This window comes from Pagrus major, chromosome 21 (assembly GCF_040436345.1).
Source record: "Pagrus major chromosome 21, Pma_NU_1.0".
Lineage (NCBI taxonomy): Eukaryota > Metazoa > Chordata > Actinopteri > Spariformes > Sparidae > Pagrus > Pagrus major.
This window is the reverse complement of record NC_133235.1, coordinates 19,688,298-19,710,153: the sequence shown is the minus strand read 5'-3', so window position 1 is coordinate 19,710,153 and position 21,856 is coordinate 19,688,298. Positions and strand designations below refer to the sequence as shown.

Below are 21,856 nucleotides of genomic sequence, written 5' to 3'. Positions count from 1 at the left end.
AAAAATAATAAAAAAAAAGGTCCGCTGGGTAAGGTGCCTCTGTGTGCACCTCGTCTTGTATGATGATCATTTGCCGTGTCCTGGGAGCAGGGGTGCACCTATAAGCCGAATGGCCCTGCTGACATACTACACATTTCACTTCTCTCCTCCCACTTCTCTTTCCGCCTATCTCTTTCACCGCCATCATGTTCTCTGATTTCACCCCCACTTTCTATATCCTTTTTTCCTGCCGACCTCTCACTCGCACCAGTATGAACCCCTCTCTTGCCTGTCCCTCGTCTCTCTTGTGTCAGCAACGTCCCCAGTGGCTAGCTGGAGCGCTTGCTGATGTTTGAAAACGAGGGTGATCCAAGTGGAACAGGAAGCTATTGTGAGCAGGATTTGGGCTTTAGGCGCAGTGGCAGGCCATAGGTCACATGAAGGCGCTAATGCCCACTCAGCACTTGTGGATTGGTCCTGGCTATACCCCCCGCCCACCACCACTCCCCCACCTCTCTCTCTGTACCTTGTTCTCTCCCCTCCCGCAAACTGTTTTTATGGTCATCTTTCCTGACTTCCTTTTTTATCTGATCAAACCTCACCTGTCCCCAGTGAAACCAGCTGCTCTGTTGCAGAGGGCGTGGAACCGATCAATAACCATTTGCATGGTGGCGAGAATTGTTCAGCAAGTCTCTAATGAATCTTTGCCCCACACCAACACATTCCACAAGTCGACAACTGCCTCCAACCACGCTAAGCTAGCCAGCAGGCTGTGTGCTGAGGCAATGGGTGTAAAACGAAAAAATGGATTAGGGGAGACCAGCTTAGAGTTGAGTTTGGAGACTTGGTGGCGGAGAACTAAATAAATGGGAAAAGTGGTGCAATGGTTTTTGCAGTAGAAGGCTTTGGAATAGCAATGAGGAGAGGTGGAACAGGAGGTGACAGTTGGTGGATGAGCCCGGTCCTAAAGGTGTGACGTCCTGTTTAGGAAATGTCACAGCCACCCGAGAGGGTGAGCAAATAGGAGAGGGGGGGCGATGAAATTCCTTCCTACATGGAGGTTGGGGAACGTGAACCGGCGAAATAGCCTGCTGGTTGTTGTGTCTGTTCTGGTTTGGCGATAGCACTGCAGTACTGTGTGCCCTGCATGCCCTGCCTAGCCTATAGCAATCCGTTACTGAGAGTGAGAGAGAAGAAACTGGGTTACTACCCTAAGTGCTGTGGGTTCAGCCGGTGACACACATCTACTCAGCCAACCATTGCTGCCCAATATCCCCTCCCGCCCATCCTCACCTTCCTCCCCCCCCTCCCCACATCTGTTTTAATACACTTCTCACAGCTGTGTGCCGTCAATCCGCTTTTCCCCCTGTTCAGAACTCCCAACCTGCCCGCTGTTCATTATTCTGATGCTTCGTCATCCCTCTAGATGCCACATTCCATCCTTCCGCCCCAATCAGCCAACCTTGGGCTCAAAAGTGCGACGTGTTCTCAAACTTACCTCCCATCAATTAAGAATGGCAGTGACCTCCCCCGCCCCTCAGATAAATTGAAAAGTGGTCTGGTAAGACCACCAAGAAAGAACCAAAAAAGATGTTTAAAAAAGACAAAAATGACACATTAAAAGTCCCAGTATTTATAGTATCCTTTAGTCATGGTGACAAAAAACATCTTGGAAGGTGTCGGACGCAGAGGGCGAATTGTGCATAAAGGAATGTCTCTCCACACCAGTGCAGGTCTGAGTTAACGAGTCCGTCATTAGATAGCGGCAGGGCTGCAACCATGAAGCCTAATGAGCCAAAGAGCTCTGCTGCTGCAGCATGTCCGGCCAGTGCCAGGAACACAAGAGAGAGAGAGAGAGGGAGAGAGAGAGCAAGACAAGAGAGGGAGGGAGGGAGAAAGAACAAGATGAGAGAGATAGAGTGGAGAGTGCAAAAAAACAGGGCTAAAATCCATGTGGGCCATAGCAACTCCCCAGCCTCCCTTTTCCCTCTTCCACCTCCTCCTGCATCCTCTTCCTCTCCATACTTTTTTCTTTTTATAAAGCCTTTATTTGTTCCCTTCTTTAAAGACAAGAGGAACAAGAGATGGAAAAGCCCAAAGGTGTTCTCTGGTTAAGTTCTGTCCCAGTGTTGCTGCTGCTGCTGCTGCAGAACAGTACATTCCACTCCCCCTTTTCGACTACGCGACTCACAGGCAAACCATGCGGTTCATAACTGATCGCATCCGAAGAAGAGAGAGAGGGAAGAGACAGGACAGGAGACGTCAAGGCCCGTCAGGGGTAAACTCCGTCCGAAAGCGAAGGAAGAGCATATATTACCTGTCAGATCAGTTTCTTATCTGAGCTGCTCCTCCTCTCTTCTCCCCTCCTCTCCTCCTCTTCCCGTAGTGAAGAGAGCCATAATGACCTAGAGAGCGCTCCAGCTGCTGCAGCCATCGTGTGTGCCGGGTGCACGCCTGACTCGCTGAATCAGCTTCTATGATTGGGGGGAGGAGGGGTGGTGGTGGGCGGGTTGAGTGCCAGAGTCAGGGAGGGGAGGAGGGGGAAAAGGAGAGAAAGCAAGCACATGCACACACGCACACACACACACACACACACACACACACACACACACACACACACACATATGCACACACACACACACACACATATGCACACACACACATTCCCATACAAACACAAGTCATACCTTTAGAAGAGGAAGACGTAGAGCTGACATGAAGAGCTGCCATTTGAAAGGAAAAAGGGGGGAGGCAGAGAGAGAAGAGGGAGAGAAGGAGGGGTGAAAAAAAAATCTGCAGCACTCTCCTCTCCATCATGTGCATTCTGAGGGGAGAGAGCTGGGAGGATGCCCTGGTCGGTGGAGGAGGCAGAAAAGTGTACCAACCGTCCTCCCACCCCGCATTTTTCTTATTCCATCGACACACACGCAGCCCCTGAGCTTTATCCTGCTCCTAAAATGCGCTTTTATTATTCAGTGGAACTTTATACAGCAGCTTAGAAGAGGGAGTTTACTGAATGTTTGAGAGCAGAATTGTGATGGAGGTATTTAAAAATGATGTGGCCGTGCCTCTGCGGTAGAAGACAGCTGTACTTTTAATAGTCCCTTGTGATCCGTGCAAATTTGATTACCATTGTCAGGGACTGGAGACGGAGGATCTTGACATTGCAATATCTCTTTGGTATTTTTGGTGTTTATATTTTTTTGTATGCAGCTTACGCAGTCTTGAGTGCATCGCAAGGGTCACCTTTTGACGAGAAAAAGATCAAGTAGAGATGCAGCTGCAGTGTGGAGAGCAGAGAGCGCAGGAAGAGTACACTGGCAGCAAATTAGGAACAAGGGGTCAACCAGCCAGCAGCTTCCTACCTCACAGCGCCGAGGGTTAAGCTAAACGCTTAGCACTTTGTGGGAAGCCAAGCATTTGAAACACGCCTCGGCCCCTGTTGCCGGGCTGCTCATGTGTCTTGTCTCACCACCTCCCTGACCATATTTAGTCAAGCAGTGCAAAAAATAGTTCCAGCTCCGCTCCACTCCACACTGCTCCTCTCATCGCCTCACCCCCCTCCCTCTCGCTTCCATATCCCCCCCTCAGCAACTGTTGGCTGCAGGCTCCGGGAAGCCTCCCCTACGGCTCCCTGCCTATCGATTCCACTGGCCTGGAAGGAGAGAAGCGCGTTAGGCCAGCTAGCCCCCGCTACCATTTGCTGCACTATTTTTAGTAGCTCCAAATAAAGTGGTCTCTCGTGCTTCCACTTGTATATTCTTGAATCCCCCCCTCCCCTCTCCTGCTTTACATCCTTCACCACCAACTCAACCGCCTACTCTGATACCACCCCCTCACTCTGTGTGTCCTTTTAACCCCCACCAGTCTCTATCATTCTTCTTTTTAAATAGAGCTGGAACACGCTGCTTATGGTAGAGCTTCCGTCTGCTCACCTCTATACTTAGAATAACTGCATATTCGAGACATGGAGGAGAGAGTAAGGGTGAATGTGTAGTGTAGAGGAGCGTGGATGGTGTTAGATAGCAGGAAATATTATTGTGTTTTCCCCCATTTATTTATTTATTTATACTGCTTATGGCATTGCAGGGAGACAAGTGGCAGCCTCACCTCTGAGGCAGTGAAAAGTTTGGGCTGCTTCCTCTCCTTTTTGAGCTCTCATTAATTTTCAAGTGTCTTTTTCAAGCTTTCCCGAGGCGCGGCCACTGAAGAATCTGTTTAATTAGTCGGTCTCATCACGGGGCACATCTATACTGTACGGAAGCAATGTCCTCTGTGCCCTCCTCTTTTTCTCTCTCTCCTCTTCTTTTCCTCTTATACCTCAACGATAGCACACAAGCCCTCTTACTTACCCCACCTGCATTTTAACTGCAGAATAGCCCCCAGGATGTGTAAGCCAATGGTTTTGCACTTTAAGTCGATCATATGGAAACCAGACATTTCAGTTGTGATGAATGAGATTGTGAAAACTCACAAACACCCTCAATCCAGAGTGGACATTCGTCAAAGTGTATTTTCATGAGCCAGAAAAATGTCATGCAATTCTCTGGCCGTTGATTTGATAAGGCTTTTTAACAAGCTCCCAGTCATTCGGCCCTCACTCTCAGTTATATATCGCAGGCCTTTTTCATGGCGGAGATAATTCTGCATAGATTTAAGTGCGCAATTTAATTAATGTATTGTCACTGCAATTTATAGCTTTTCGATTACATTATCTTTACGGCTGTTACAAGAATTGACCATTTGCAAGGTAAAATGGATTCCACGCTAATGTGTCTGCTCAAAACCTGACCTTACATGGCCAATCAAAATGCTGACTTGCAGCTACATAAATGGCAACTGTGAACGTGCACCTGTTATTGCCCTGCAGTCTACACACCACTTAAAATTGAACCAGCAGTAACTCTCTCGCCAGCCTTAATTCCCTCAAAGTGGAACTTTAGATGTACACTACATGTCTTACTGTACATGTGTATTAGACCTCGATGGTGTGCTTTAATTCTCCACTCAGCTGGTTAAGGTTTTTGCGGCCTATAACCATTTCCATTGACGATGCCCTTGTGTATTTTGTGTATCCCCTCAGTGGGTCTCCACCCAGCCTGTTCCAGCCACCCAACCCACCAGTTTAATCTCAATTACATCCCGACATCCCATCTGCCCCTGAAACTCAGCAGCACGGCTTACATCTTGCCTCCATGATGAATAGCGCAGGGCTGAATGTTTAGCTGAGCAGTTAATCGATCAATAAGAAAAGGGTCGACTAATGGATGTGCTTTCCTTCACTGGATGAAGGGGTGGGACGGGTTGTTCTCCCTACGAGTACTGCTTAAGACATATCTCCATTTAAATTAAGAAAATAAATGGAACAGATTGGTGTGAGGTCATCCTTATGTTTGTTTAAATGGTGCTTTATATTATTCAGAAGATGCATCCTGGGTGGAAAAAAGAACATTAATTAGCTGATTACAAGCTTCTTGTAGAAACTTTTTTCCCGTTGTTATCTGAGAATTGTGAATGGATGTAATTAGGATTTCTGACATTGATTAAGAGAAAAGGGGCAACCAAATAAATCTCAACAAGTGATCTAAATCAAGTACAAATATAAAACATTAGTTGCAGTTGCAGGAGTATTCAGCCTCCACATAGTTTAGGATAGGAATAGGCAGTTGTTTTCAGATGTTTTATAATATTTTGAGTTGAGATCACTTTTTTATCAACGTGTGACTAGTAAAAAATCAAACATAAGTCTACTGCTGGGCAAATCTTGTGTTTGGTGCAAGTCAAACACGGCACACTGGCAGAAACACACAGTCCCCACCATGAAGCGTGTTGGTGGCAGCGTCACGCTGTGAGGATGATTTTCGGCTGCAGGCCCTGGAGGGCTTGTGATCAAGAATTTGTGGCAGGACTTCGAAACAGCTTGTTTTTCTGCGATCTCATGCAATAGAATGGAGCCTTGGCTTTTTAGCAAAGAAGAATTGGGTTAAGAAGAAAGGCGCATCCACTAATAGAGTCAAGGCTATAATTGTCGCCGGAGGTGCTTCTACTAAATAGTGGCTCGAGGGCATGAATACAATCAGTTATTTTGTTTTGTTTGTTTTTGTACTTAATTAAGATCATTAGTAGAGATTTGTTTGCAGTTGTATATGAAATAGTTCTTCTTTTGATCAATGTCATCAAGCCTGATTGCTTCGACTGTGATTCAAAGTTAAAAACTCTAAAAGATCGAAAAGAGCAGAGGGTTGTGAATGTCTTTTAATAAGTGATGTTCTTTCATGTGATTGGCAGTCTTGATTAGAAGCAGGTGTCTTCTTAGACTGAAGTCTTGTACAGGAAATTCTCGTTAGCTTCAGATGGTGATGAAGCCCCTGTTTTGTCTTTGAGCTTCAAGCGTGCTCGGGAAGTCTTGGTAGGTCTTTCAGCTTGTCTTAATTCCTCCTCTCTGTGTGTCTGCCCACCAGTCAACATCATAGAGGGATTAGAGACTATTTCTAATGAGTCCAGTTTGTGCTTTTTGAGTAAATCTCCGTGCTTCTCTTCCATCAGACCAGCTCTTCCTCGTGCTTACTTTATCTCTCCCGTCAGTTCCTCTCCTCTGCCTCCCCCCACACACCCCCTCCTCTGTCCCCCGTCCCGCCCCTCCCTCCTCATCCCTTTACACAGTGCATCATTTGAAGAGGTGAGGCTGTTGAGCGCTTGGAGGAATAAAAGTGATTTATGAATGGGCCAGCCTACCTGGGTGCTAGAGGGGGAAGCCAGTGGCAGTAAGGCTCTCTGATCCAGCAGCCCATTGTTCCCCTCCAGCCTCACTGCAGGGGAAGCTCCTCTACCTCTGCTGCCTCAGATCTTTTACCGTGCCTTACTGGCGCCGCATGTTACCATTAAGTGACTCACAAACTGCACAAATACCGATGCACTGCAGGGCACACACACACACTCACAGTGATACTGCTTACAATCTATGTTTATTTATATTGCCACTCAAGCAAATGTGTGCAAAAACGTGCGGAGGTTATGTTGTCATGCTCAGCCTGAATTAGTCTTTTATGATTGTGCGTTTTCATTTTTCCAGAATTTAGAGGTTAGTACAAGAGAGGACAGCCAGATGCACCAGCCAACAACCCTATCGATAAAATAAAGAGAGGTGACAGGAAAGGTGTTGTAGCTGCTGAGGACAATGTATGAGTTCCTCCTTGTCACCATATGCTCACATGCAGATACTTGCGCACACTGCCATCCATTCCTGCATTACATGATGGTAGAATATTAGAGTGTTACAGGGTAAAATTGAGCAGAGAGGTCACTTAGGCAAAGTGATTCGGCTGTTTGTGTGTTAATCTGCCGTGTGTGTAATCTTGTGGTGTTTACAGAGTAATATATGATAATTCCTGATTGCGGGATGGTGGGGAGGCGATAAACTTGGTCAGGGGAAAGGGTATACGCAGGTGCCCAGCTGTAATTCATTAAAAGATAACTGATTGCAGAGATATGTCAAAGTATCCTGTGGAAATGCACTTAGTGAGCTCTTGTAGCACAAGATGGGAGGTAATATCCTTATGTCAGACAGTCATCATAACATACTCCACAGTGTGCAGTCTAGAGAGACTGATCCCGCTGATTTATTATTTGTAATTACAAATGTCTCCCTAGTATTATCTGTTATTATCTTCAGTTGTTCAATTAGACTCCGCATTATGTTGCCGTAGCTTATTCAAGTTAAATTACTCACTGAAGAGTGTACCAATAAAAGATGTAGTGCAGCGACTGGTCCATTCAGTGAGCCTGGGTACCAGTTTGCTGCAGCATGCACTGTGACTTAATTGAAAAGTCGGCCAATCCTAGAAGCCGTCCCAGTGTCCACCTCTGTATGCGCTGGGACCAGTCCAACAGATCAGCCAGAGGACAAGCTGATACAAGCCCCAATCCCCCTGTGACCAATCAGAACGCCTACATTTCCTCCTAGGGCTGGGCCAACAGTGGCTCTGAGCCAATAGATAAGCTCAGCCATGCTGTAATGCTCTGTCTGTCCTGTGGCATGCTGAAACATTGAGTCCTGGCTGCTATGTTGCTATAGCACATGTTGGGGGAAGGAGGGGTGGGGGTAGCAGAGGGAGGGAAGGATGGATGGATAGAGGGGAAAGAGAGAAAACAAGGGATCAAGGGATGGATGGAGGGAGAGGGAGGGAGGGCTACATCCCTTACTGAAGGGACTCAAGGACATAAAGAGCTTTTGGGAAAGTGACTATAGCATGCAAAGAGAAAAGCTTGCATTGTGGAGCCACTATAAGCACTGATGGTATGCTTTTTCCCCACTTGCCAAACCTAGAAAGAGCAGGATTTATTTGTGGCACTTTAAGTGCCTCAGCAATGCAGGTAATAAATATGACAGAGCAAGGTGAAATACTTCCACAGCACAGCTGTCAGGCATCTTTAATATTTTCTCCCCCCGTTTAAACAACAAATGTAGTTTATCTATTTACTTGATGTATTGGCATAAGTAATAGAATTTATTTTTGTGTTTGTGTGTACTTTAACATCAGTGATGGCACTTTGGTTCGTGATTTTAATGAGACACTGAGAAGCAGGCGACATTTTTCTTAGCTGAGTGAATGCATGTAAAACATCAGTATAAACCTTGCAACTCAGTAAATATGGTTTCACACAACACAAAACTCAGGAAAACATGTCACACAGTACACTTTTAACTAGCTTGTCACCTGGCATGATGGAATGTATTTATTTATTTATATGTATTCATATTTTGTACTTAATAGAGGCTAACTATATAAATATAATATTGATGATATACGTACACACACATAATAGAACTATTAATATCGCCTTGGATCTTAATTAGAGATGTCTAGATCATGATTCATATAATATAGAATATCAATACAGAGCCTGATGTTTTTTTAATTTTCTTTTTTAAGGATCTGAAATGAAACAGGCTTTATTTAGTGAGTTGTTGAATCATTTTTTTAATGAGGTGACAAAATAATTTTAAGGTCATACACAGGATCATTTATAACAATTTTCGCTGTGAAAACAGAAATGCAGTGATCCGTTTTAACAACATTAAATGTGTCGGGAGCCAAACCTGCAGGTTTGAGTTTTGTGAACAGTTTTAAAATCATGTTCACTTGTTTAAAGGGTGTCCAGTGATCTTCTCAGTATCCAATGTCTAGATATTAGCTGTTTTCACATATGAACTCTGGACAATGTCCAGAAAATCAGGTTCGCCTTTCACACATGAGCACACATCAAGAGATTGTCCGCTTCAGAAGCTTTGTCGGCAACTGAAAATAATGTTATCTCTTAATCAATACAACGTGCACTGACGTATCCGCAATATCAACTAAAGACTGGAAAGTAATTTACAGGCAAGCAGAAACAGTAGCAGCTACACTACATTCAGAACCTGTACTAGGAGCTGGCAAGGTAAAGTGTCTTTAATGTCCGGGTCGACAGATTCGGACATTTGCGTTCAAATATATGGCTCCTCCGGGTGTTGCCCAGAAAATTTCAGGGTAGCAGTCTATGTGTGAAAGGCGCTATATACATTTTTTTGTCAACGCAAGGGTTATTGGTAACCTAATGTGCTCTGAGGGACACATTCAGGTCGATGTTCACATCTAAACCAAGCTTAGCTGTTGAATAATGCAGGACATGTTACCTTGGTAACCTGTACGGACGCTGAAGTCTGTGGCTCCCATGTAAATGCAGTATGACAGGTCAAGGGGATAAGGATTTGTGTTTGTTTGTGTCGTTTGGTGTGCTTGTGCATGTGTGGATGTTTGAACATGCAAAGAATACTAAAGAAAATCAACAATGGCGCAGCACTTTCTTTGCAGAAAAGGCATTACATTATTATTGGGATTAGGCAGAGTAGCTTACGTGGAGAGAAAACCTTCATCGCTCTATATGTAGAATCGTGGATCTGTGTGGAATACGTTCATGTTTCTATGGAGCCTTATCTGTGTAACGTGTAGTACATTCACATGAGCTTCATTCCCCCGCCATTAACAAGTTGGCTGTTAGACATTTTCTGTGCTGCTCTGGGGCATATGGCCTGTTGTCTCAGTGCTTAGGGGAGGCAGTAGCTGATACAAGGGCCTTTGATCCCTATTATTTCCCACTGCAAACAATAGATTTTAATTACCAAACCGCTCTTTCAGCTGCAGCTTCCTCCTCGGCATGTGTGCCTAGAAGTGTAACTGCTGAGGAAGTCAGAGTCATCAGCTGCAATATGGCAGCTTGCTTTTGTCACTTTGGATCTGTTCTGCCAATTACTGTGGAAGAGAATTTGATGGCGTGTTATCCTCGTTTTTCTGTTGTGTTTAGGGGGTGATACTGTTACTGCCGGCTCGCTATGTGTAAAGGGACCATCACAGGTTACAACATACAATGATGAGAATTTCAGGGGGAGTCCGAGGGTGAACATAATGTGTTTCTTGGGGCAAAAAGGTGGGAGGCAGGCCAGGGAGTGAGGGGTGATTTAAAGTGGTAGATTTGCAGTGAGACTGTAGATCATGTGAGCCTCTCAGACTGTCTGCCCATATGGTGACAGTGTGGGACGCTGCTGAGTGGCTGTCAATCGAAGGACCTTCAGCGCGGCTGAATTCTCCTCCGCTCTGCAAAACCCAGAGTCAGTCCCTCGGTTCTATTTACCGCTTTGTACCCCAGTGTGGAAGCACTTGCAGTAAATTTCACCCGGCACGAGTAAGTCTGATTTTGTTTCACAGACACTGAAAGGAACTTTATAATCACAAAGCGGCCAGTATCTCAGCCACAGCGACAGAGTCATTGTCAGCCAGAAATGAAGCAATGGCTTCACAGATAAGAGGTAATTTAGATGCTGTTGGTTGTGTGAGCTTATGACTAAAAACCTGATAACAATTTAATTGACAATGACGTGGTGGCTTAACATAAAGACTGCTGATGACCTCGCAAGAAAACATCTACGTATTAATGTTGGAACTCAGGGTTTTCCATAGCACAACCTGAGGCCAAGATGGTACATAACGGAGCAGAGAATGAGGTGAGCAAGTTTTGCTTTGACTCCACTGCGTAAGAAGCAACCAAGCCTCCAAAAATGTCCCTAAGACAAATTTCAGAACCCAACCAACGTAGCGGAGCTGCTTCCAGTGCCAATGACGTATCACCTTGTTCAGCTGCTTCACAGTAAATTCAGTTCTCTCTGCTGTAAGGCTTTCACTGTCGCTGCACAAAGTGTCGATCAATATCATCTCTACACCTTGGACTATACAAAAACACACTGAGAATGTGTTACGTTACCCATAGGTTTCCAAAGGGAGGTTTTAAAGCCTTGGTTTGGGTTCTCACCACCATCTTTACAGTTACAGGGGCCATTTGCTTTTAGTTAAGCAGACTAATGAGCTCAGTTGCTTACAACAGGGGACAGTGATGAGCACAAACAGTATCAGAGATATATTGGTATGTCAAAGTGCAGAAGTGTGCATATCGAAGAGTAGGTTTTGTTTTCACGAATTCAATTTCTGTATTATCATCAGAGAGAAAATCTGTATTTGAAGCAGTTATATAGATGGGCAGTGATCTGTAGCATGTTCCAGAGGGCTGTTTGTAGAAAAGGGAGTGAGCCGGGTCAAAGGGGTCAGAGATGATTTCATTCGCGCTGTTAGCAGCTTGTTTGAGGTGCAATGACTGTAATGATAGGAAAGAGAGGCTGGTGTGTGGATGCTCAGATGACAGCGCTCTCAAGCCCGTTTGTATCTTTGGCTGATAAGTGATTTGAGCCACAATTTTCATTTTCTCTGCCTCGTTTTGTATACTTTGTAATCTGTCAAGTCAGCCACTCAAAATGCTATTACCAAATCCTGTCGTGTAGGAGGTTTTTTTGCACGTTGTCAAAGTGTATTCACTCCCTTATGTCAGTCTTAGGTAAACTACTTGTGAGTCATTTTCATACAGCAGGTTCATTTCAGTTCTGTTTTATCAATATTTATTCAACTGTCTCCGGCTTTACATTAGCTACAGACTAAAAATGAATGCACAACCTATTGAATTATGATCCAGGCCTACCCAAGCTTGTGCGAAAAGTGATGTTCAATAATTATATGGTTGTTTTATAGGTAAAAAATGCTCATGAGCATTTGTTTGAAATGCACGATTTATTATGATATAATCTGCATGTCCTTGCTTTATCTTTTATGTCATTCTTCGCTTTTTGGGTAGAAGGATGTATATTATGACTATTACGGCCGGGGAAGAAATGAGAATGAGGTTTTTTCAAGGTGCCGAGGAGAATAAAGAGCAAAGGAAGAGTAGCACGGGAAAATAATTGGGTCATCTCGAACCAATGGGACATTAACGCGCCATTGGGCTTCTCTGACTGTCTTGCTGCCTCCTTCTTCATAAATTGCTATGAATCAGGACACCCCATAATACCAGGTGATTTAAGGCTAATTAAAGCTAAGCCTTTATAGGCACCCACCCACTTCCCCAAATGGACAGACAACTGTACCTCAGATATTTGAAAATGCACCTGGCGTCTCCTAAACAACCTTCAAGGCACCAGCAATGGCTTTAGTGATAACCAAAACATCATAGAAATGCACCCCATTCCCGTCTTACCCCTTCCCGGTTTATGCAAATAGTCCTTAATAAAAAGCATGCTCACTCAGGGGCCTCAGGTACAGGCAGGCTGGGGAAGGTCACATTGTAGGGGAAATTATTCTCTTCACGGCATGGTAATGAAAGCCTTTTTTATCGAGCGGAGCCAGTGAGGTTCTTGTCCTCAGCTCTCTGCTGCACTGCTGGCCTGGACGCTACCTGTGTTTATTTACTATGTCCACAGCAGGTCGGCCAGTAGCTGTGGGACGGCCCCGACAGCGCCAACTGGTAACTAATTGCTTCTCGGGGTGGAGGGATGGCCAGGATGAACTTTTAGAGAACTTAAATTCAAGCAGTTATATTTGCATGGGGATTATAGGCTACTTAAATTATTCGTCACGTCCAATATCTGCTGTGTTATTTAGTGGCAGCGCTGGATTTGACAGTTAAGTTCCCATTTTTTGTGTTGAGGTTATGCTTATTTAATTTTCAAACACACATTTAAAAAAAATAAGCAATAAACCCACATTCCAATTAAAGCAGCATGTTTTAAGATCAGTGAACTCCTGAACAGTTTTATGACTCAAACCTTCCCAGCTGCCACCGATTTAGGGACTGTGTGCCTTCTCACATGATGAAGAGCACCTCCCTGCCCAGAGTGGAAGGGGGGTTCCATTTGGAAGCAGTGTGTTGCATTTGTGAATGATTTGTTGGGAACAGGGTTCACTATTTCAAAGGACCTGAAAGTATTGATTCTGTCCCCGATAAGCTGACACCTCATGTATCGTCTGAAGTCGTCTCATCTCGAAAAGGCTGTTCCAAGAAAGACTCTGCCTCAGAGAGAAAAAATCCTTGTGGCACTGGGGAAGGAATATATAGATAAACCTCACTGAAAAATGTGACCAGTTCCATGAAGGCAGTATGGATAATGTTAGGCAACTCAACTTAAGGCCCACTTACTAGCTTTTTTTCCCTAAGTTGTCATGGAGATGGGTGTTTTGATATGCCAAATAATTGAATCCATTGCATTTTTTAGGATTTTTTTATGTGTTTGCGTAGAAGTTTAACACTTAAAAATTACATATGTACCAGCTGTCTCCCATCACCAGCAAAAGAAGACAGATTAGGTGTCCGACATACATCCCTGTGCCGGGTTTAAAGGGCCTTTGACTCCACATCTTATGTCCGTAAAGTAGTCTTCAGCCTCCCGCCATCATGAATGGAACCAAGCGTCTTGGGTTCACCTAATTGAGCAGGTTTGATAAGAAAATAAAAACAGAGCATGGAGACGTAACATCAGTGCGTTGAGCAGCAACACATTTTTTTTTTCATTTTCTCTTCCACGTGTCAAAACGCCAACTCTTGTCTTTCTGCAACTCTCAGGGGATGCACTACTTTTTGTCACTTCTTGGAGAGGGACTTTCTAAATCACAATTTTATGATTGTACAGGGCTCAGTACAATTATTTAAAAACGCAATGATATTCGATTGCTGCGTAGATTTGTTTACTCAAACTCCAGTGTGTTAGACAGTAAAAGAAGTACTTCTGATACTGGTACACGTATCCAAACAATCCTACTTTAAAGTCCTAAAAGTGGTATCGAGAAAATCATATCTTCATCCACTGATTAAGGCTGTGTGATAGAGATGAAAGCTGGTAAAATAACTTTAGTAAGTTAGTAAATAACCTTTATTTAGGATTGTATACCAGGTCAAGAATTAACTTTGATGGTCAAAAACATCTTAGTTTTTTAAGTATTGGAGTATGTGGAGGATTTGTACCCAGATCTGTCTGTTTGACTATGTAAAAATTCTCATGGTTGCAAGACTCCTTTACAGTATTAGTTTTATTAAGCATTTTATTTTCCCAGGGCAGGCAGCACCTTTTGGTGACTAATTACCAATGCAGTATCTTGATCTCCTTTCTTGAGCTTGAAGCCTTAGTTAATGGATGATGGTATGCCAAACACGTCTCCTACATCAGAGTAACCATATGTTTGTGCACAGCCATTAATCTCAGGCTGGATGTTGACTGTTCCCGTTTTGCCCTGTCCTACCCAAGTTATTGTCCCCCGACTCTCACTTCCTGTTGTAATAACGGCTACTGACCACCACACAGATGGCTGTCAGCCAAGCGAGGGCAGCAGAAGGGCCCTGTCGACCCCTACACTCACACACACGGTCTTACATACAATGACAAACGCCAACACACACAGAGCTGAGGGCGTCAGAGAGCGTCCTGGTCAATGACAAATTGCTGCCCAAGACAACAGGCTCCTGTGTAGCTCTCCTGAGGGACTCTTGAGATCTCTCACAGGGTGACCCAGTTCCATCACGTCTCCCCTTCTTCCTCTCCTCTACTGTTCCCTCTCCTCAGCTGCACATCCTCCTGCATTCACACAGACAAAAGCACTGGGTTTAAAGTTCAGTTGCAATAAGGCGATCCTCACTTCACTCTAAATATCGTTCAGCTTCTCATGGCAGATAAACCTGAGTTGTCTAAATGTTAACTCCCAGGTCATGTCAGTGTCTTGTGCTCGGTAAAAGGTCTGCAGCCGGAGTCGCTCTGACTCTTCTTCTGTCTCCCGCTCGACAACCTACCTCAGGGGCCAGCACGTAGTTTCTCTCATACCCCCCTTAGTCTCTGCTAACATCACTTACCCAAGAGATAGAAAAAAAGCAACTAGGATTTATTTCTTGGTTCTTAATTCACTCTCTTTTTTTCTGCCTTTACAGCAAATAGCTTAACTGCAATGCAGCAGTGCCAGTATGGGGCATTAATATTAATGTCCGCCCATTTCGCCCAGCGTGGCAGGGAGCCTGTCAATCTAGACTTCTATTGGAGGGGCTCCCTACACCAGCAAACACCTGCCCAGCACTCATGTGCAGGCTTCTGACACTAGAAGGCGCCAGTCTGCCCCTATAGTGTAGCAGGCGCGATTTTATTGGCCAGTTGTTCAGCATATAGGAGATGTTTCCAGCCAATCCAGATCGCACAAATGTTCTATATTGCACCAATAGGAGGAGGAAAATGGGCACAAAAGAACAAAGGCTTTATGTGGGACAATTGCCCTTGATTGTGATGAAAACTGTTGTAGTTAAGAAAAAGGAAACTGCATTCCTGTATTGTCTATCAGTCTTACTTGAAAGAAAGCTAAAAGAGTGCTATGTTTAACCACTGAGAATAAGTTTTATGTTATAGCTTCAGGCAAGAATCTGATGTGGCAAGGTCTTTTCTTGAATAATTTGCTTGTTTAAGTCTCAACTCATACCCAGTGGGAGAACCATGGATGAAATTACTCAAAAGTCCCCCCTGAGATGGTAAATCTACAACACGCAAGCAAATAATTCTTTGTAACAAAGGCGACACATTATGAATGTGAGATTAGGCAGAATGGGTGCGGTTGCTATCACATTTAAGCAGTGCTCCTCTGCATTAAGTGGTTGAAGATAGCTGCAAGCAATGCAGGTGTGTGTGTGCGTGTGTGTGTGTGTAAGCCTCTGTGCAATGAGAGAGGTAGAGAGAGAGAGCGAGGGAGCCTGGGATCAGTGTGCTGCGCTGTTCATCACTGCAGCAGTACACCAGCCCCGGATCTCTGTCCGTGCAGAGGTGCTGACTGGCTGCCCCCCTGCCTCTCTGCCCCCTTTTTCTCTGCTTTCCTCAAGAGGGTGTGCTGATGATGCTCTCTTTCATTACTCCAGAAGGATGGAGACGAGCTGTAGGTTTAGCAAAAACCCGCAGGGAACCAGCCATCCTGATTGCCTTCAGTCTTAAAGCCTGCCAGCATGTTGGTTTGCATTTCTTTCTTTTCTCTGTCTTAATAGTTAACAGTTTCCATTGATTGTGCAGGCTGTGGCCTTTTCTGCTTAAGGCTGGAGCCCATTTCCTCCCTATACTGCTTCAGACCCTGTTTACCTTACTGTAAACACTATAGTGCTCGCATGGGGGCTGTTCAGCCATATCAAAGTCAGAGTAAAATCAGCTGCCTCCTTTTGTCGCAGTTCAAAGATATGCCCTGCATGATTATTCAGGGTTAATCAAGGTCAGAAGTGTTCCCTCCAGCGTTGCTGCTTTGAAGCTTATTGAAGGTACATTGTGTACCTAGCTACAGACAAGATACAAGAACAGTTCAAGGAGCTGTCTCTATAATGGCTTGTTTCATATTCCATAGTATTTGCACAAATAGAGAAAAAGAGTTGAGTTTGCAGCCTTAGTTTCTTATCACATATCCTTGACTGATGCACTGGTCATACATTAAATTGAGTATTATTTCACAGTGTTCTCTTGTACCAAAAGCCTGGATCTGTGCCCAGGGGCTAAAGCAGGAAGAGTAGGAAGAGAGGTAGGGGACAAAGAGATATTAGATCAGTTTAAATGCTAAACTAAAGCTGCCATGAAACCTAGTTGACTTAATAGCAAGTTATTTGTTAATCCGCATTTATTTATTTCCAATTACAACTGTATTACAACCTAAATACCTCATGCAGTCTTCTCCTCCTGCATTTAATAAAACATCTAAATGTGTGTGTGGCTACCTTTTACTAGTAAAACAGACGAGTCTCATTTCTTTAATGATGCTGTAGGGAGTGAGAGTCAGCTTCCCTCTTTATCCCCACTGTGACACTGTGACTCCCTCTCAGCCTTCCTCTTGTACAGCCGCCTTTGCAGCCACGTCTCTCTTTGGCACACATCCTTTAAATGACCTTCAGTGGCACAGAACTGACTGGCTCTTTTCACTACACCTAGCCACCTCTGTTAAACAGCACTGTTTAAACAATGGATTTTTTTTTCGTCCTTCCCACCCTGTCTGTTTCTTCCCCAGGAGGAGACTTGAGTGAATGCAGCTAAATCTTGTGTAATTACCATTTTGCCTCCCAATGATAGGCGCTTTTGCGCATCATCAAGGGAAAAGTGGCTTCCCTTTTTAACAGAGGAGATGGTAGAAGGGACGGGTACTCTAAAATAACACACAGCACTTGTACCGCTCAAAGCTTGATGTAAATAACACTCGGCTTTGGAAAGCAACTCCCCCCTAAGTTGATTTAGTATTCTTGTCCCCATGTGTAAAAATGGGATATGCTCCGCTTGGGAAAAAAAGTGTGTTGGAATATGCTTTGTATCAGCAGTACAGACACTGCGATGTGTTTGCTTACAACAGCTTGTGTCTGGCCATAAGCTATCATACAGTGCAGGAGGCATTGATTAATTTTGGCAGTTTACATCACGAACCATCAAATTAACTGTACTGTCTGTACCTTCTCGGGCTTTTTCCATCATGCTTCCCAGCTCAGCTCATTTAACACTCGCTCTTCCCCCTCTGTCTCTCCTCTGTGCAGTGCCATGCGTGTGTTGCTATCCAAACTGCCGAGGCCTTGGATTGTAGACGAGAAGAAGGATGACGGTTACACCGCACTGCACCTGGCTGCCCTCAACAACCACGTGGAGGTGGCTGAGCTGCTTGTGCACCAGGTAACAACACACCAGCATTCACACACGTATAAATAGCTAATTTTAATGCAGGCTTAATCACTTAAAGTGGCAATAAAAACAGTTATTTATTCTCTATAAGAGACCAAAAGCAGCCCAAAGCATTGCTGCATCCTCTCAGCCTTCACTCCTCGCTCTCCCTGACTACAGACCATTAAGAGCAGCTTCCACTGCACTCCCTGCAGCCAGCAAGCTGTAGACCACTTGAAGCAGCTATAACTGCCATTTTTTTATTGAATCCATACGGTTCACAGGGCCTCCAGGGGTATTCTTTAGTGCTGTTGGGCCCTCATATCCTCCTCCTCTTGCAATCATAGCTTCATGCTTTTTTTCCCCCTTCTGAGATTGCAGGTTTAACTCCCCAAAGCCTAAAACATGCAGGACTTTACAGCAAAAGTCACCTGACCAGGTGGGAACTGGGTTAATTAGGATATGGTGCAGGGCAGCAACGTTGCTGCAAAATTCCAACGCATGAGCGCTCGCTGTGCAAGCCTCCTTTCAGCAGGGACGGCCTTTTTCCCAAGTCCCTGCAATGGGCTGGCTCGCAGTGATGGCTCAGCTTTCTATTCAGAAATTGCAGCACACAAGGTGCACTGCAGATTCCCTGCCAGCCAGCCAGCCAGCCAGCCAGTCAGTCAGTCAGTCTTATTACTTGGGGATTTCACACACTGCCTGATCACAATGCTTATCTCCCCTCCACATCTCCTCAGCTGAGGTGTTCGCAATTGGAAATGACAATCACATGCAGCGTTATTGTTGGATGCGTTTTTTCTAACCCCCTAGGTGATAGTTTGTTGGTTGGCGGGGTTGAAGGAAGGAGGTTCAGTCATGGCACATAAAGCCAGAATAGTTGTTGGAATCTTTAATCTTCTGAGCTAGCAGTTTTTTAAATTTTTTTATTTTTTTCTGTACACTCGTCTGTCATATCCACATGCACATATGTGATTTATTAATATGGTTGTAGAGATTTATTGTGTGTGTTTGCTTCTCTCCCGTTCCCACCTCCCAGGGCAATGCCAGCTTAGACATCCAGAACGTCAACCAGCAGACCGCATTACATCTGGCAGTGGAGCGTCAACACACCCAGATAGTCCGGGTTAGTGGGCCCTTCTCCTTTCATATGCTTTCTGTGATTTTTTTTTTCTTTTTCTCCTCCTTTCCTCCCTCACATCCACCACAAACTGAAGATCCTGCCTCGAGTTATCTTTCCATCAGTCCCTCATTCTGTACTATACATAAAAGGGAGTAGAACAACATCAATGCAGCACCACATTTAATTTGCACTAGTGGATGTCCTGCAGTTGAATGAGGTCCTGCTTCAGATTGATGCTGTGCAGGGAAAATGCTCTCTGAGGCAGCGTCTTGGTTAGAGTCATTTGGATTGAGATTGCCACGTTGCCATCTTGTGGACTCGAGAAAAAATGCACTCCGTAATTGGGTAATACAGCACTGAGGCAGTTCATTGTAAGCAGCAGCCTTATAAATCAGCACTGTGGCATTTGCATTGTAGCATAAAATTTGTTTTATGGTTGTTGCTGGAGTTTCTGCCCGTTTGTGTGATTATTTATGTGTTATTCTTAACAGCTGCTGGTGCGTGCAGAGGCCAAGCTTGATGTGCAGGACAAGGACGGGGACACACCGCTGCATGAGGCACTGCGTCACCACACACTGTCCCAGTTGCGGCAACTACAAGATATGCAGGACGTCAGCAAAGTGGAGCCCTGGGAACCCTCCAAGAACACAGTACATATACATCTATTATTAACCTTGCTGCTCCTCCCAGATTACAGTAATTTACTTGGGTCAAGGTCCTTAAGGTATCATAAGGCATCACAGCATTAAGGTTTTCAAGAGCCAAGAAATGCAAGAAACCAATAAACTAAAAATGTGTGACTTATCTACGCCTGTATATGTCTATTACACAACCATGGTGCAAAAAAAAAGAAAAAGAGGATTGTTTTAGGTCAAAATATGTTGTATCGGAGTTTAGGCTCAATCTGGACACTGGAGGTCTTTAATTTAGGAAATGTGGCACCTCATTAGGCTGATTTGATTCAATTTAACATCCCCAAATATTTCTGGCTAGAAGACAATACACAAAATCACACTAATGCATGTAATGAAAACCTTACACTTCCTGTCATTGCTAGACTTCCACTCTTGGCTCTTTAAAACACTGTCATGTGGGCAGTGTAACATGTTCCCTCCTAGGGAATAACAGTTATTGCCACTTTAATACACCAGCTGTGTGTGTGAGACAGGACAGGGTACCTGCTGCAACTTGCTGCAACATTTATACTGGAGATATTGTCCTATCCATTTCTATCTATTTATGACTTTTCTGAACCCTCTTTCCCAGGTCACTGAATTGATTAGACTTATTAGACATATAAGACAGGCTCCAATTCATCTGAGATATCTCTACTTTGGCTGTAAAAAGATACAAAAGTTTCCAGAAACGCCTATAAACATGGAGAGAACGCTGCAGTCACCTCTGCAAAGAATTGAATGCTTGTCCCTTATGACCACACAAGTTATTAGACAATATAATCAGGTCATGGCATTTAGCTTTTATGATTTTGGGTGATTGTACTCGGAGGTCGTCTGGGCAGCATTCTGCACGATACACCTGTATTAAGATCAGTATGTGAACCACTTGCCTGATGCGTGAAAAATGATGACGGATCACATTTAGACAGGAAGCTGCATCACTGGACAGCCCAGTCTGCACCGGGCCATCACTCAGACAGCAGCCAGACACGAGCATGGAGCAGTCAACCAGCTCGCTGCCGCCTCTTGACCAGCCTGAATGAGCTTGTAGAGGCCAACAGGGGCATGTCAGTCCTGAACCCTCTGTATGTTAACAGCACATCACTAATCCCTACAGGGGATGAGTTAAAGGCTACAGAGGCGAGACTTACCTTACCTGTCACCTTCTGTCTCCCTCCTACTTCTTTCTCTTCTCCTCCTCTACCGCCTCCTCTCTTCTCTGCCCTCCCTGGTTCCCCAGCAGAGGAGTGGAACAGACAGACAGTGGACCTAATTGAGATATGTGCAGTTGGGTCACTCTCCCATAGCCCACCCACCCCCTTCAAGATGAGAATTGAATTAACCGGCCCGATGGCTCCATCAGCAGAGATGTAAAAGCTACTGGTTGAAGACAATCAGACATGGAAGGCCCAAATTGCTAGAGAGAGAGAGAGAGAGAGAGCGGCTTTGAGTTGGGGTAGACTCAGTGAGGTGATGAGCTGGAGGAGGGAGAGAAAGGCGAAGCAGTTAATGGGATTTTGGGTGGGGGTGAGAGGGTTACACTGCCTGACAGCCTTCTGAAGATATGTCTTTGATTGGCTAATTAGTGGCGATCTGACAGTATTTTGACATTGCTCTTTTGAATTTAACTCTGAAGCTGTCTAAATAATGTTCAAGTCACGATCCCTTACTCTTCTTACTCTGTACATTAATGGTTTGGGTGCCTACGTGTAAGGTGGAGATGCAACACTTCCCACTGTATTCAATCTTTTCTCTGTTTTTCTGTGTCTACCTGCAGTTAATCATGGGCCTGGGCACCCAGGGGGCAGAAAAGAAGAGCGCAGCATCCATCGCCTGCTTCCTTGCAGCTAACGGAGCGGACCTGACCATTCGTAACAAGAAGGGCCAGTCCCCTCTAGACCTGTGTCCCGACCCCAGCCTCTGCAAGGCTCTGGCCAAATGCCACAAAGAGAAGAGCAGGTAAACATCCCTTAAAGGAATAGTTTTGACATTTTGGGAAATACACCTATTGGCTTTCTTGCCAGG

General features: G+C 44.8%; 1 protein-coding gene across 4 annotated transcripts in view; it reads left to right on the top strand.

Annotated features, from left to right (window-relative positions):
- Positions 1-21,856, top strand: part of mib1 (MIB E3 ubiquitin protein ligase 1) — a 56,080-nt gene that overhangs the window by 25,848 nt on the left and 8,376 nt on the right. For all 4 annotated transcript variants that reach the window (XM_073490903.1, XM_073490902.1, XM_073490900.1 and 1 more), the window contains exons 13-16: positions 17,911-18,043; positions 19,071-19,157; positions 19,646-19,804; positions 21,609-21,790. In XM_073490903.1, the coding sequence (XP_073347004.1) occupies positions 17,911-18,043; positions 19,071-19,157; positions 19,646-19,804; positions 21,609-21,790 (561 nt within the window). The remainder of the gene's footprint in view (positions 1-17,910; positions 18,044-19,070; positions 19,158-19,645; positions 19,805-21,608; positions 21,791-21,856) is intronic.